Below are 17,410 nucleotides of genomic sequence, written 5' to 3'. Positions count from 1 at the left end.
ATGGCTAGGTGATAGGGATGGTTTGAAGCTCCTATGCCAGCAAATGAGTTTGCCAAGCATAGAACTGACATCCCTCACACCTGCGGACAACCTCCTCTACATCTCATAGCATAGTGGGCCAGTAAAAACCTTGGCGAAAGGCTTTTCCTACCATCGACCTCGGAGCCGCGTGATGTCTAGAGATTCTAGCATGGACCTCGAGGAGGAGCTATTTCCCTTGATCGGTAGGGATGCATTTTATGAGTACTCCTAACACACTTCGCTTGTAAAGTTCATTATCGAATGTGATGAACGTTTTGGCGCATTGAATGATTTATCGTGCTTCTGTCCTTTCTGGTGGGAGAATCTCCTCGAGGAGATAGGCGAGTAGCGGTGCTCTCCAGTTAGCTTGATCGAGTGCTACCACGGCAACGTCGGTGGGCGACGTCGTCATGGAGGCACCGAGGTCGGAGCCCCCGAGTGCCGGATTGGTGTCGGAGTGTGTCCAGATCGGATCTTCCAGGATGTGGGTAGATGGCTCATGAAGGTCATTGATGAAGACCCCATCTGGAGACGGAACCCACCTAGCAGCCAATTTTGCGAGAAAATCGACGGCATCGTTATCCTTTCATTAGACATGATGTAGTTCGATCCCCTAGAATTTGTCCTTGAGCTTGCATACCTCCTGGCAGTATGCTGCCATGAGGGGGCTTTTACAAGAGGACTCCTTCATGACTTGGTCGATGACCAACTCTGAGTCACCGCGGACGTACAGCCACATAGCACCAAGCTCAATGGTGATGCGCAGTCCATTGATGAGGGCCTCATATTCCGTGGTGTTGTTTGAGGCCGAAAAGTAGAGACGGATCATGTAGAAAAGCCTGCTCCCATTCGAGGAGATCAGAACCACTCCAGCTCCCGAGCCTAGCGCCATCACTAACCTATCGTAGTACATCATCCAGTACTCATGGGTGACGTCTAGGGTCAGGAGCTGGACCTCCGTCCATTCGGTGATAAAGTCCGTGAGAGCCTGAGACTTAATAGCGGTGCAGGGGATATACCTGATGTCATGGCCCATTAGTTCGAGTGCCCGCTTGGAGATCCATCCTACAGCGTCACGGTTGCGGATGATGTCTCCCAGCGAGAATGAAGTGACGACCATGACTTTGTGGTCGGTGAAGTAGTGTAGGAGCTTCCGGGTCACCATCAACATGGCGTATAGAAGTTTTTGCACCTAGGGATACCAAACCTTGGTGTTGGTGAGTACCTCACCGATGAAGTATATAGGTCACTGGGCCTTTAGGTGGTGTCTCGGCTTGTCCCTTTCGATGACTAGGGTGGAGCTCACCACGTGGTTGCTTGCCGTGACATAAAGGAGGAGGGGTTCTCCCCGTTCAGGAGCGACGAGGATTGGGGCCAACGCCAGTGACATTTTGAGGCTTTCCAAAGTCTGTTGTGCTTCCTCAGTCCAGATGAATGCGTCTATCTTTTTGAAAAGCTTGTAGAGAGGCATCCCCCGCTCACCTAGCTAGGAGATGAACCGACTTAGGGCAACCAAATAGTCGATGAGCCTTTGTACACCCTTGACGTTGCCTATAGGGCCCATGTTGGAGATGGCCATGAGTTTTTCGGGGTTGGCCTCGATACCGTGTTCAGACACGATCTATCCAAGCAGCTTCCCCTTCGGAACCCTAAAAACACATTTTTTGGGATTCAATTTGATGTTGAACCTTTGGAGGTTCATGAACATTGCGGCCAAGTTCACGATCAGGTCACAAGCTTGAGCCGTTTTGACCACTATGTCATCAACATAGATGGCGATTATTTGTTTTGGCCGCTCCACTTGGTTAGGCTGGTTGAGTGGGTCGATTTGGTCGGTGAAGCATTGCTGCATGCCACGTTGATAGGTGGTGCCAGCGTTCTTCAGGCCGAAAGGCATGGTTACGTAGCAGTACGAACCATACGGGGTGATGAATGATGTCGTGAGATGGTCAGACTCTTTCATCGTGATCTGGTGGTAGCCTGAGTAGGCATCTAGAAAGGAGAGGATTTCGCATCCTGAGGTGGAGTTGACTATCTGGTCTATTCGTGGCAAAGGAAAATGGTCCTTTGGACACGCTTTGTTGAGTCCAGTATAATCAACGCACATTCTTTATTTCCCGGTCTTCTTTTTAACAATAACATGATTGGCTATCCAGTCAGAGTGGTATACCTCCTTGATGAATCCGGCTGCTAAGAGTTTGGCGACCTCCTCCCCTATGGCCCTGTGTCGCTCGTCGTCAAAGCGACGTAGGCGTTGCTTGGTGGGCTTTGAGCCTAGGACGATGCATAATGCATGCTCGACGACCTCCCGCGATATGCCCCGCATGTCAGAAGGTTTCCTTGCAAAGACATCATGATTGGCGCATAGAAAGTCAGCGAGCTCGCATTCCTATTTGGCCAGGAGTTTGGCCCTGATCCACACCATCTTGGTTGGGTTAGTGGAGTCGATTTCCACTGCCTTAGTTTCCTCGATTGGGCAGAAGGCAGTCGAGGAGGTTGGCTTGTTGCAGTTTGGGACTGTCGGAGACGACGAATTTCTGAGCTGAGGGACCTCGGCTGAGTTGATGATGGCAGTGGCGAGCTCGAAATGCTCATGGTCGCACATGTAGGCATGCGAAAAAGGTGCTACCCATAGTGATGACGCCGTTCAGTCCCAACATCTTCAGCTTGAGGTATGAAAGGATCAAGATGCCCAAGAGGGGGAGTGAATTGGGCTAATTCTAAATTTCTTTGCAATAATTAAATCCTATTGTTAGCCTAATTAACCCCTTGTGTCTAGAAAGTGTTTCTAATGTTCTATCGCACAAAAAGTTTTGTAACCTAAGTTTCAAACCTACTCTAGCATGGCAATTCTATGAATGTAAAGACAAGTATTGAATTGCTCAAAGTAAATGCTCAAGGTAAATGCCCAAAGGAAAGAGAGAAAGAGGAACGTGGCGATGTTTTGCTGAGGTATCGGAGAGTCGCCACTCCCCACTAGTCCTCGTTGGAGCATCCGCGCAAGGGTACAACTCCCCCTTGATCCGCGTAAGGATCAAGTGCTCTCTACGGGTTGATTCTTCGACACTCCGTCGCGGTGAATCACCCACAACCGCTCATAACTTGAGTTGGGTCATCCACAAGCTCCATCGGATGATCACCAAGCTCCTAATCACCACCAAGCCATCTAGGTGATGGCGATCACCAAGAGTAACAAGCACGAACTCTCACTTGACCACAGCAAGCCTAATGAGAAGGGTGGATGCACACTATGCTACTCTTGATCTCACTAATGAGGACTCTCTTTGGGATTCTCAAATCTCAATCACCTCACTAGGACCTTGCTCTTCTTGGCATTCTCAAATGTGTTTCTCAGTTGTTAGAATGAGCAAAAGTACCCCCACACACGAATGGAGAAAGTATTTATAACATGGGCTAAAAAACAAACCGTTATGTGCCTCTACGGGGTGACCAGACGCGCCGGTCAGTTCACCTCGAACTCCAGTATTTAAAGTGTGACCGGACGCTAGCCAGCGTTCGGTCAGCACTGACCGGACGCGTCTAGTCGTGATTTTCCCTCTCTGAAATAGCTTCCGGTCAGCACTGGCCGGACACGTCCGGTCGTGATTTTCCCTCTCTAAAACCTTACTAGAGTCGACCAGACGCTGACCCTCAGCATCCAATCACTTCACCTCTCAGCGTCCGATCACTTCTAGATGACTTCACCTTGATCAAATGAACTGACCGGACTCTGCGCCAGCGTCTGGTCAGTATTTGACGCTCCATTTACTTCCAACTTTCAAACATACGTGAATGAAGTTTGCTCCAATGGATCTAAGGGCTTTTTAGGAGCTATCTAGTGCTAGGTTTAGCAAGTGTGCACCACACCTAACCCACTAGACTCACCTTGGTCAAGCTACCCGTCCATACCCCCCTTAATAGTACGGCCAAAGGAAAACAAAGTCCTAAACTACTCTAAGTGTCTCTTCAACACCAAATGATATTTATAACTAGTCCATCCTTAACCTTGCCATCCATCCTTTGAAAACCAAAACAATTTCCATCGTAGGAGCATGACCACCACGATAGCCCAATCGACCTCCATTACCATGACCTAACTTAATTGCCTCTGTAAAACACACATTAGTCATAGTAATCATGTATTATCATTAATCACCGAAACCCAACTAGGGGCCTAGATGCTTTTATTAAGGTAGGTGTAGTTGGGGATCGCCATGAACTTGGCGTAGCATGGCCGCCCCAAGATGATGTGGTAGGACCCTAGGAAGGCCACCACCTCGAAGGTGAGGACCTCCGAGCGGAAGTTGGCTCGGTCGCCAAACGTGACGGGCAGGTCGATCTTCCCAAGCGGGTATGCCTGTGTCCCCAGGATCACGCCGTTGAAGGGAGAGTTCACTGGGCGGAGCTCTGATCGGGGGATGCGCATGGCGTTAAGGGTGTCGACGTAGAGAATGTTGAGGCCGCTGCCTCCGTCCATGAGCACCTTGGTGAGACGCTTCTTATGGACAATAGGGTCGACGATGAGCGGGTAGTGACCTAGTCTGGCTATGTGGGAAGGATGGTCTCTCTGATAAAAAATGATCAGAGATTCTGACTAGCTGAGGAAAGAGGGAATGGCCGTTTCGGCGACGCATGCCTCTCTATAGCGCACTTTGTGCTAGCGCTTAGAGTAGATGGCATCAGATCCCCAAAGATCATGAGGCATTCCTCAGGATCAGGAAAGTTGTCCCCATCCTTGCCCACCATGCCCCCCTCTTGGTCATTGCCTCCTTGCCCTTTCCTTCTTTCAGTCCGCTGGCCTGTCGTAGAAAGCGCTTGAGGAGTTCATAGTCCTTGTAGAGGTGCTTGACGGGGTAGGCGTAGTTGGTGCATGAGCTCTCCATGAGCTTGTCGAAGTGGTCAGGCTGGCCCTGCTAGGGCTGCTTGCCCGCATGATCGACCGCGATGACCAAAGCGGAGTTGGCTGGTCGGCGCCGATCCTTCTTATTCTTTTTGTCCCTTTGCATGGAGGGGCCCTTGTCTTAGTCCTTGCGCTTGGCCTTGCCCTTGTCCTGGCCTCCACTAAAGACCACTCCGACCGCCTCCTCGCTGGAGGTGTGGTTCGTGGTGACGTCGAGCAGGTCACGGGTGGTACGGGGCTTCAGACAGCCGAGCTTATGGATCAAGGACTCACAGGTTGTCCTAGAGAGGAATGCACTGATGACGTCCGCATCAATGACATCAGGAAGGGAGTTGCATCATTTTGAGAACCTACAGATGTAATCCCGTAGGGACTCGTTGGGCTCCTGCTGATAGCTCTTGAGGTCCCAGGAATTCCTAGGATGAACATACGTCCCCTAGAAATTCCTGATGAAGATCCTATTGAGATCCGCTCAGTCGCGGATGCTATCAGACAGGAGGAATTCGAGCCATGCTTAAACATGCTCCCCCACGCAGATGGAGAGGTATTGAATGATGAAGTGGTCATCATCCACTCCTCCGGCTTGGCAGGTGAGCTAGAAGTCTTCGAGCCATATACTAGGATTCGTTTCCCTGGTGTATTTGGTGATGTTGGTAGGTGGTCGGAAGCACTGTGGGAACGATGCTTTCTGGATGCGACGGCCAAAGGCTCATGGTCCTAGGCCATCTGGGCTAGGACTCCTGTCATCTGGTCGGCGACCATGCCTGGAGTGCATTTCCTCACTCCCCTCGATGGTCTGGCCAGGGCCTGTGCCACCTGCCCTCACCACCCCTTGATGGACATCATCATCACGCTGGGCTTGATGCCGATTATTGATGACGCTGTGAGCATCTTGGTTTGGCCTGAGCCATTCGCGCATAGGCGATCGGTGTGGAGCGGGTGCTGGGTCAGGCCGTGGTGCAGCTGTGGCCTCCTGTTCCACGCCCAGTGACTATAGTGGTGAGCGAATGGAGCGATTCGACTGGTGCGCCCCTATTCCCTCGATAGGCAAAGAGGCCGCGAGCCGATGTCGTGATGCGGAGCTCTCTGCTTATTGAATGGTGGTGGTTTCCACCAGCGTCCTGAGGTTCCGGTGGATCGCCTGCTCCTAGGGGTCGATAGGCTCAGGAAGGCCGCGTAGAAGCATCGCCGCAACTGCGATGTTCTGGCCAGCCCGAGCAAACTGTGGGGGATCGTTTTCTCCATCCATGATGTTGCGCTGGACCTGACGGGTGTGACCCCAGGCACCGCTCGTCGGGTTACGCACGTGTGGCATAGCGTGCTGCGTCGAGCATGCCAGCGCTGGTGGTAGTTGGCTCTACCGCCTTTATCATAACTCTTCGTCGTGCTCCTACGCACAAGCGAGGGCCTCCGCACAAGAGTCCAGAGGGGTGTGGGCCTATAGAGACTTCGCTATCACTAGCGGCTATCCCGAAGCATCCGCCATAGCGCACTCCTAGGACAGAGGGTGGCTAGGTGCCACGACGTCGCTGATGCTAGAGCCGTCGCTTTCAACCTCGTCATCCACGAGGTCGTGGAAAAAGGCGGGAGCGTAGCCCGCCATCCCCACAATTTTGGATGTGAGAGGGGGCAGCGTCAGCATCTTTCGAAGCCCCCACGCATATGCGTCCATGGAGGACGTGAGGTCGTAGGGGAACCAGTCACACGGCGGTTGCGGTTGGGACAATGGGGTCCCTCCGGAGAGTCGGCGGAAGATATTAAATATCGAGTAAAGAATAATTATGTACGTTACTCACAGTGGGGTTTGAGCCCAGCATGGGCTTAGAGCAAAGCGCAGGTGTCTCATCATTGAGGTCGCCGGGTGGCCTGGAGCCGACGGAGGGCGCTCCTCCTCCGACGTGCGTCGGGACAAGTGCCTCCTCACGGAGGTGAAGCACGCCGAGCTGGTCACGCGATGAAATCCAGGCTTCCAAAGAGAAAGGTCTGGAATGGCTCGAAGACGGGAGGAGCCCACATCCCAATATGCAGGAGCGTGGAAAACTCCAGCGAGCCAAAACGAATCGTATCGCTTGAGGCCGTCATGCTGAAGATGGCGAAAAGGTGGGCCATCCGATGACCAAAAGTGTGAATGTACGGCGCCCTCCCCATGGACGGCGCCAACTGTCGGTGCGAAAAGTGACCAACAAGTAAATATTTGTAGTTTTGCCATACGTTGTGATCGGATGTGACCTAGCACTCAATGACATAGGCCTCGTTCGGCTTACCCCATATTCGGCTTGTTCGGCTTGTTTTTTCAGCCGGAACAGTATTTTTCTCTCACAACAATTCAGCCAGAACAGTGTTTTTCAGTCAGTTTTAGCCAAGATTCAGACCAGCGAACGGGGCCATAGGGTTTATACTAGTTCAGGCAACATGTCCTACGTCCAGTTTCAGTCGGTCGGTGACTTTATTCCTGAGCCTAGGTGCTCAAAGTTTATTGTGGGGTTACAAACGAGTGGGAATAAGAAGGGGGTGTTAAAGGTCCAGTCGAGCTTTGAACCGAAGGGCCAAGAGTGACGGGAGCTTCAATCGTGCACAGTCGGTTGTTCTGACATGTCTGAAAGGTTGCAAAGCACCCTTCTGGCATGGCCTGTCAGTACTGTCCTGCAGGTATGCAGGGTACGGTCCTCGGTATTGCGGTTGACTTGAGCGCCTTGCCTTATCTGCTTCGCTTGATTCTTGGGTCCTTACCGAGCGGGCGTTCTCAGTCGGTTGTTCCCAATCGGCTTCGACCGCGCGCTGGTCGAAGAAGAGCTGTAAGCAGAGGTTCGATGTATTCTCGGTCGGAAAAGCGGGTCGGAGTCGGAAACGAGCGTCGTCTCCTCCTTGGCCAGGCCTTTGAGTCGGAGACTGGATCGCTCTTCTGGCTTGTCGTTAGGTATCTGGGCCGGCCCAGGAGTCGTGCGTCGTTGTAATGCCGTCTGCTGGGCCGAGGGCCGAGTTTTTGCTAGGAAGCGGCCCATCAGGGACCTTGGGTTTATGAACCTGACAGAAACTACGATAGTTTCTGCACTGTGAGTGTCCTGAATAAATATAGGCAAAATATTTATTCATGCATTTGAAACAAACATATATATGTGTTCTTTCTCTATTAATTTGCTCTAGAAATTAAATAAGAAGGACAAATTTTCTCTTGGATGGATGGAGGGGGTACATGTTTGTTTATAAAGGAGAAAAAACACATTCCTTTTTTTTTATTCCTGGTGCATAAGCACAACAGGCGCAAGAATTCCATCTAGTCTAGCAACAACGAAAAGCACACGTGAGTTTTGCCACGGCCCATCCAATACTCAAAAGGAACGTACTGCGGGCCCAATTAAAGCGCAGCCCACAAGGCGCAGACTCCATGAGCCGCCCTCATGGAACCAAACCAACCAAACCAACGGCCGCAGCCGAAAGCCCGAAACGAAACAGCTCCGTCCGGCGTCCGCCTCCCCCGTTTCATTTCGTCATCAAAGAGGAGGGGTAGCAATAGCAATAGTAGTGTGGAACTGGAACTGGGGGACACCCCAACAACCCAAGCTGATACTTCCCCTAGTCTCCTCGGCGAGCGACACGCTCGGATCGGTCCACGCTCCAGTGCTCCACCGCCGCCGCCGCCCACCTCGCCCTCTCGGCCTCTCCAATCCAATCGGGCCCCCCCTCTCGAGCATCCAATGGCGACGGAGCTGCTCCCCGTGGTGGACATCGGGGCGCTCTCGCAGCCCGACCTGGACGCGCTCGCCGCCGCCTCCGCGCACGCCCTCGTGCCGCGGACCTGCCCCGACGCCGACCCGCTCCCGCCCCTCAAGATCGACCGCGCCGTCTTCAACGAGAGCGCCGGTTCCCGGAAGCAGACCTTCTCCCGCCGCCGCCTCGGCGCCGCCGCCGCGTCCTCCTCCTCGCCCTCGCCCGCCCGTCACACCTCCTCCGCGCAGTCGTCCGCCGGGCGGGAGTACGACCCCGAGGGCGAAATCGTCGCGTACCACCTCCGCCGCCTCTTCGTCCCCGATGACCCCTCGCTCCCGCCCCCTCCCGAGCCCCAAACCCTAGCCCTACTACAAGAACCCTCCTCCCCTCCGCCGCCGCCCCCCGACCCCGACCGGGAGACCACCAATGCCAAGGGCGTCTCCGTTGACCTGCTCAGGCTTGCGGGGATGGTGGACCCCTACGATGCCGAGCTGCACAGGCGGACGGCCGGGATGGCTTCCGAGGCCGAGCTGCAGGGTTTCATCGACAGCCTTGCAGGGAAGTTTGTCAGCCAGAGGCAGCGGAGGAAGAATGTGGACGCCTCCTTCTTTGGGGATCACCTCCCGCGCGGGTGGAAGCTGCAGCTCGGGCTCAAGCGAAAGGGAGGACTCGTCTGGGTGCGCTGCTTCAGATACGTGAGGTTTGCCTCTTTTGCCCTGCCCTGTCATTCTTTCTCTATGCTAGTGTTAGTATCTTGAATGGAACTATGCTGGAATACCTTACCTGATGCGATGTATACTTGTTCAGAGATCCTCTAGTAGTGTGCCTGAGACATGCACAATAGAAGTGGTGGATTGGGTTTACGAATACATGGTGATAGTGATACCTCTGGCAGCCAACAATGTCAGTTGATTCTGCTTAGCTTTGGAAATCGGATGCTTCTGTTTGAGTGAATGGATGCATGTTTTAGATGTTAATTAATAATATTACTACATCACTGGAGTGAGATGTTTGTTGAATATAATGCTGGGTTGCTGGCTTTTGTGGGTTTGCAAAGACAGTCTTCGTGCTTGTCATGGTGTAGCTGCATTTGATGCTGTTGTTTAAGTATCAACAGTGTTCATGCCGTTTTGATAGTCTGTTTTCATGTACTCTTCGACGCACGCATAGTATGTGCATTCAGCCAACACTACTTGACCATGTACCCATGGCTGTGTGATGCTTATTAGATATTTATTTTATTTTCCTTATTATTGTTCGTGGCTTATGTTGGGCTTCATTATAGCCTACCCAAAACTTGATTGGGACTAAAAGGCTTTGTTGTCATTGTTGTTGAATGCTGATAGTTGTCTATCATGTCGAAATATTTCGACTTACTAATTTTTAATGGATTTATCTGGCCACTAGTTTCTTTCACTGACATGCAATCCAGTCCCCCATCTGTCAGTGAGAGGGAATCTGAAAAATAAGGACATGTGAGCATTCCTATCATCTTAATTGTTCCTAATATATCCAATCATATGCACTCAGATTTACCACTTGCATTTTCAATCTACCTTTTCTTGTATAACAACACTAGAGATTATTTCTCCTCCTTTAGACGTAAACTTATATATTACTATACTTTGCTTGATGTTTGCTGCTTGGATATTCGGGTTGAGAACTTGAGATGTTAAATCTATTTTTCACAATTACAATATGTATTATTTGTCCTTCTAGGTTGATGCATTTCGAAAATTCCTGCCCATTTTGATTTGAGTGTTTTGCATGTCACTTTTCTATATGACTTCAACTAGCTAATTGTGCACGCCATACTTTCCAGCCCCAAGGGAAGTCAGTTTTCTACTTGCAAGGAGGTTTCTGCATACCTCATGTCACTTCTTGGGTATCCAGAGCTCAAACCAGCCACTATTCAGTATGAAAGCACAGGACAACATTACTTGAGTGTTAACGATGGTGTAAGTTTGAAGTGTACGAAACTAAGTTTTATTTACTTAAGTTCACCCTGTTTTAATTAATAAAGTATGTAACAGGTTTTAGGTGTTCAAGATCAAATTGGTTCAATTATGGACAAGACAAATGTACATTCAGTTTCTTCTCTTGCCTTCTCCAGCTATTCCAGTGATCCAAATGATGTGGATGAAAGGAATGCAAATGCTTATGAATGCCAGAAATGCAATTTGACCTTTGGTGACCGGACTTCATATGTACAGCACCATTTGTCATATCATGAAATGAGTGCTAAGAGGCGCAGGACTGGCAAGTTTGGTGAGCCAGTAGTAGGGAAAGATGGTAAGTTTGAATGCCCTATTTGTCGTAAGACCTTTGAAGAGGAATCACGTTACTTTGGCCATGTCGGATCTCATGCAAGGTACGAAGGGTTGACTCCTGAAGCATTTCTAGATAAGGCTACTTCCAGAAGGGCAACTAATGATTCCTCGGCAGAAATTTCATTTAGTCTTCAGGAGTTGACTGAATCACATGGACAGAACAACAAGGTTTCTTATGGTGAAGCAGGCTTTCAGCACCACAATCATTCAAACGAACATGGTGACAATAACTCTACAGTCGCTGAGCTTTTTAGTACAAATTATTCAGATAATTTCATTAGGCCAAATAAAACTTGGAGTAGGCCTGAAGTGGGTCCTTCCTTTAATGATGCTCCAAGTGTATGTAGATATACAAATTTTACAGGCCATGCTGATGTGACAGTTCCAGAAAGGGCATTGATCTCCAATAATCAATCTGTTAGCAACATTAGTAGCTTTGCGGGAGTGGCTATGTTTAGTGATCAGCCGGGAAGTAACCATGTTGTCAGATCTACTGCCTTTGGAACAGCCAATCATTATCAGGACCAGATTATTGATCGTGGCAAGGCTGCTCTGAGGCGTGCTGACATTAATACTGTGAAAGCAAGAGATGTCAACCTCAATTCATGTGTAAATACAATATCTTTCCCTATTGCTAATGCAAATAATGAAACATCAGCTGCCCTTAATGAAGCTAATCGGTCATCTTCTACTGCAAAATGTTTTAGTGGCTTCAATAACAATGATGGTGCATCTAGTGCGTCTTCCTGTTGCGGATCGACCAATAAAATATCTAGTTCATTTGGCACAGCAAGCAAAACCCAAGCTGTTGGCTCCAGATGCATTGGTGCAAGCTATGAGCCTTATGGTGAAAATTTTGGTGCTCTTAAAGATAACCCTTTTGCAAGCAAGAACAATACCGCAGTGTATCAGTCCAATTTGGGCACACCACCTGTCTATACTGTGGCAACTAGGGCAGATTGTTTTGCTTCTGGTTCAATGCAGACAAAGAATAGTGATAAAGAACTTGCATCCAGTTTTACTGAAAAGGGTTTTGCACAGTTCAGTAACAGTTTTACTCACACAAAGCCCAATTCTTCTGGCCGTTGTTCACTACCTGCACCAAAAACTCCAACAAATGGAAGTGATATCAATTGCATCAAGGGCTCTTCGGTTAGTAGAGGTGATGTTAGCTTCACAAAGGGCTCATTTGTCAATAGACCCATCAACAACAATGAACCAAATGTAGCTAGGCTTGAGGTGATGGGAAAGTTGAATAATGAGATGCAGAACCACTATAATGATCATGCTCCTGGTTTTGACCCTCATGCTGCAGCTAGTGCTAGCCGGAATGCCAATGGCCTTGTGTCTATGCAGACCAATTTTGGTCGCATGTCCTCTACAGTTCAATCTGTTGCTGATGTTTCAGTGACCAGCACATCTCAAGATCAGGTAAACATATCAGAATTTGTAGACTTTCTTAACTGTTGCGCTCTTTAGCAATGATAAGAATACTGTTAAACATCTAGTGGATCATGATGATATTATACCCACTTAAATTAGTACTTCCCTTACCTCGTTAGTTGTTTTATTTCATTTCCCCTTACCTCGTTAGTTGTTTTATTTCGTTTCCCCTTACCTCGTTAGTTGTTTTATTTCGTTTCCCCTTAACTCGTTAGTTGTTTTATTTCGTATCTCATATGTGGTTTTATGACTGGATAAATGAGTAACATAGATGCTGCTGTTTATTACGTAAATGGCCTTTAAGTTCATTATTCCACAAGTTTTACAGCAATGTAGCTTGGAAACATATATTGACTATAAATAAAGAAGACGAATATCGATAGATGTCAACAATTTTCCATTACTTGAAACTTTTTTATTTGCATCTTGTCAACATAGCATGCAGGTTATTCTGTTCTGCAGAAGCATAATGCCTCTTTGATTATCTAATGTGTTTATGAACTAGTATATATATACTATAGCTTGGTACCTGTCATCTTGGACATCAATTGTCTCCGAAACCCACATTTGACTACTATTGGTTTTTGTAAATATATATTAGCAGAAAAAAATCGTTAAAATATGATTTATGAACAACTTTTCCTGAAACTTACTAATATAACTTTCATATGGTAAATAATTATACTTTTGTGCCCAATTTGTAAAACGAATTAAAAATTTTGTTGATGGTTGTCTTGCTCTCAGAACTTATACCCTTTTTTTTGGCCTAAACCTTTATGTGTTGGGGTTTGGTATGTTTACCAATTCTTTGTTCTTGATGTCGTTAGCATGTATCAAGTGGTTTCTGCCACATGGATATTCATGACATTTAATGCTGAGTAACAATGTGATACTTTGCTATTTTTTTAAACAGTGTGATTTGCAACTTGGATTTGGTGCACAGAAGCAGCAGATATTTTCTAGCCATGGACAGCTTAGAATGGCTACAGCTGGATCCCCTCCGCCTGGCAGCATTTCCAAAAAAAATTCTGTACCCACTGAATCCTCACAGTTTGGGAGCATGGATGGGCCTAAATCTTTCCCCACTGGAACATCTCAGTTTGGGGGCTTTGCAAGGCCTACTTTGGTGCCTGCTCCACGTTCTCAGTTTGGGAGCATGGCTCAACCTAATCATGTGCATTCTGCTCAATCCTCTCAATGCTCAAGCTTGGTTCAACCGAATTCTATTCCTCCTGCTGAATCCTCTCAGTTTGGAAGCAAAGCCCAATCTAGTTCTGTACCCCCTGCTAAAACCTCTCAGTTCAGGGGCATGGCTGGACCAAATTCTGTACCTCCTGCTCAGTCCTCTCAGTTTGGGAGCATGACTAGACCTAATTCTGTACCTCCTGAATCTTCTCAGTCTTTTGGGAGCACGGCTCGACCAAATTCTGTAACTCCAGAATCCTCACAGTTTGGGAGCATGGCCAGACCAAATTCTGTACCTCCTGTATCGTCACAGTTTGTTAACATGCCCAGTCAAAATTTTGTGAGCGCATCCGAACCAACTCTAGTTTTGGGGTATGCACCGCAGATTGGAAGTGGCCCTCCACCTCAAGTCCAGTTAGGATGGGATTTGTCCTTGCCAAGGATGGTTACTGGCGGCAGCATGGTCACCTGTTTATGTATATGGTGCAACAGTCAGTTCCATCATTTTGGCCCTTTCGATGGACAGCAGCCTAGTTCTTTTGGCTTCATTTGCCCCACCTGTAAAGATCGGATGTCTGGTCATAACAATATGCCCAACAATGGTTCATGGCAGCCTTGAGGTGCGGTGTCATTTGTTAATCATCTGTATTGCTGCATCTTAAGGATCTTGTGGTTTTCTGTGCACTACTCATGTCTGTTGACTGTCAGAGGACTGAAAATTGTCTGCACAAGCAGCAGTGGTCTGCCTTTTAGTGGACTGTCAAGGAATGGATGGTATCTGTATCGACAAGGTCTTGAGCTGGGAGCTGGAATGCTTGAGTCGGTAGCAGGGTATGTAATGAGATAAGTTGGTTTTTCTGCTACTTGTCAAAGATAGCAATGGGAGACCATGATGAATTCAGGACATCTTTTTCTTGAATCCACCAGTTACATTATGTGGGAATGTCTTCAGTTCACCGGTTGGCATTACATCTGAAATTTTGCTGCTCTCAGATGACCCAACCAATTTTCCATTGGGCTCCGAGGAACCAAGGATGTTGCCACTCAGGTAAAGCTTTCGATGTTTAGGGATCAAGCTGGCATGTTTGTCGGTTCCTCGAGCTATCTCTGGTTACTTTGTGCTCTAGCTGCGATGGGAGTGGCCTTTGTTATTGGTACTAAACTTGAAATGACTCCAGTCCAGTCTCTTGGTGGTTGTGTAAAGTATGTGTTTGCTCATGTGGATTAGGCCTCCAGCTCTTGATGTAATGTAATATTTCCCCAACTCCGCGGAGCCTTTGTCGATCCTTGCCTATTGAAGTTCTATTTAGTCAAGCTGAAGTACATTTTGCGGTAAGCGTGGCTCTTGATTGTTTGATTTAATGCTAGGAGGCTATAAGGAAATCCAGGGCTTTTAATTTTGGTATTGCAAAAATTTCAGCCACCACTGAAATTACCGAATTTTGCGGCGGCTGAAATTTCGCAGAATTTTTTTTTTGAGACTAGCACATGAAGTATGCTTTTTCTAAATAAAAAATGGATCTAAACAAATATTAGTAGGATTTATGATTACACGTCTATTGAATGGAATAATATGCAATATAAATAATAGAAAATATGAGTTTAGAGTTATATAGCACATGTATTAGTGTATTACAAAATCTTGGATTTTTCCTTTGGCCACCACTGAAATTACCGAAATTCGTGAGAAATTTTGAACCCTGTGGAAATCCAAACAACATAAGTACTACTGTTGTGCTGACAGCCCAGGGCAGCGGCTTTGGTGTGTTCAATGTTCAGTTCGGAGGACGGAAGGGGATGGAACATTGATCCCCTTTTGATGGTGTTTGGTTGAGAGGGGTCCATCTCCCTCAGGAATATACCTCCAAATCGAGGTTGCCTCCATCCCTCGGAAATGAGGGGGCGGGGCTCGTCCCTCTTTCATCCTCAACGGCAGGGCGACCGGTGACCTTGCGTTGGCCAGCTGGGCAGCGGCGGAGCGATCGAACAACTCGCTCCATGACGGGCCGATCGGTGAGTGCGCGCTGGCCAGCTGTGGCGGAGGTGTGGTGACCAGGCCCCACGTGTCAGTTCAGAGAGTGATGGCGGGCCCCACGTGCCAGTTTATCCTAAATTCGAACACATGACGAGAATGGTCCCATTCTCTACCACCAAACAAGGAACACGGATGGTGCTATCCCTAAAATGGGGTTCTTTTTATGTGGTCCCCAAACCAAATACATCCTTAATTAAATTGGGCTGGACTATAGAGCCAATTCAATGGCTGATGAACGCATGGCAGACAGTCACGTCCGGTTCCTAAGCAACTTGCCGTAGCATAGATAGTGAGGGATACACGTGCTTATATCGGCATGTTGGTTCCTTGCCACGTTATTAGATATATACTGATGTTAGCAACCTCAATACTGCTTCACTAACAACACCCACAACCAGATACAATCTAGATGGAAATTGGGGATAAGTAGCAAGCAAGGGAATAAGATGCTAGAGGAAGGCGAAGATACTAGAAGGATCTAGAAGGACTGGAAATAGGAACCCGGGTACAAGAGGAAGAGGGGCTGGAGGAGGAAGAAATACAGTAACTAGAGAGGAGATATGTTTGTTCTGATATTCGTTGATGGCTTCCACCGCTGCCTTTTGTAGACAGGCCAACGCCAGCCTGTTCCTAGGCCCATATGGCAGTGAGTCCTGACAACAAAATACCAGTACTAAACATTGTAGACATTAAGCATCCAATTCTTATTTCATACTGTATATATAGTTATACATGTACACTACCCTTACACAGGATGGTGATTATTTAGTAGTAGCAGTTGTACATTATCCTTCTCATCATCACGTCTCTGGGAACTGGGAACTGGGAAACCGTCCTGATACGCTCCAGTTCCAACACCATATCATCAGCACCCCCGGCAAACCGTCCTTCCCAAACGTATACTGCAACACACACGTAACACACGCTTGTACAATGGATATCTGCACAATGAACAGAGTCCCGATTTTTACACAGGTAATTAGCAACGATCAATCCATCTATCTTTCTAAATTATGAGCATCGTTATATGTGCAACTTATTTGTACATCTACTTTACAACTAGAAGATAAAAAAACGAAGTAAAAAAAATGAACGGCTTGATAGGATTATACAAATTTGTGGGTTGTATGCAAAAATATCTTTCCTCTTTTCAGCTACCACACATAGAAATGACCATTTATGGCTAAACAAAGAGAATATATAACCTAGAAATTCACGTAAAAGGCGAACATCTGGTTTTACCCCTTTATTTTTTTACTGTTGTCTTACCTTCACAAATACATATCCATTCCGCCCGAGAAAAAATGATGTTCTATATACCCCTTGCTCGCTTAGAAGAAAATGGCAGGAGAACGTGGTTTTCGTATTATGCACTGCACTTACTCAGGGGCGACGACCATGACCCCGTCGTCGTCATCGTCGTCGAGGGTGGTGGTGGTCTTGCCGAGGTTCGGATTGGAGATCAGGTTGATGGTCTGTGTCTGGCAACCGTGGCCGTGGCAAGCCGGCTGTTTAGCGTCAGGCGGCGTGGCGAGAGAGACCGTTCCTAGTACGAGTAGCAGTAATACAACCATTGTCACCTCGGGCACGAGCACAGCAGAGCTCGATTTCGCCGTTGCCATGGTTATCCTCTAATGCAGAGGGAGGTAGCTAGTAGGCACATTTCTTCGTGTTGATGGGTGGGCATATTTATAGAATTATATATAGGAGACCCCCAAATCGTACGGAACCTTTTTTTTTTTGCTTCGTCATTGACAAGGAGCAACGTAAACAGATTACTGTTGTATA

General features: G+C 47.9%; 1 protein-coding gene across 1 annotated transcript; it reads left to right on the top strand.

The window, feature by feature from the left end:
• Positions 1-8,439: 8,439 nt before the first annotated feature.
• LOC136531897 (uncharacterized) lies at positions 8,440-14,790 on the top strand. The gene is made up of 4 exons (XM_066524560.1): positions 8,440-9,329; positions 10,452-10,587; positions 10,663-12,390; positions 13,316-14,790. The coding sequence occupies exons 1-4, from the start codon at positions 8,617-8,619 to the stop codon at positions 14,204-14,206; spliced, it is 3,468 nt and encodes a 1,155-aa protein (XP_066380657.1). The 5' UTR covers positions 8,440-8,616; the 3' UTR covers positions 14,207-14,790.
• The last annotated feature ends 2,620 nt before the right edge of the window (positions 14,791-17,410 follow it).

The sequence above is a fragment of the Miscanthus floridulus genome, unplaced genomic scaffold, assembly GCF_019320115.1.
Source record: "Miscanthus floridulus cultivar M001 unplaced genomic scaffold, ASM1932011v1 fs_473_2_3, whole genome shotgun sequence".
Taxonomy (NCBI): domain Eukaryota; kingdom Viridiplantae; phylum Streptophyta; class Magnoliopsida; order Poales; family Poaceae; genus Miscanthus; species Miscanthus floridulus.
The sequence above is the reverse complement of the archived record's forward strand: the minus strand, read 5'-3'. Positions and strand labels throughout refer to the sequence as shown.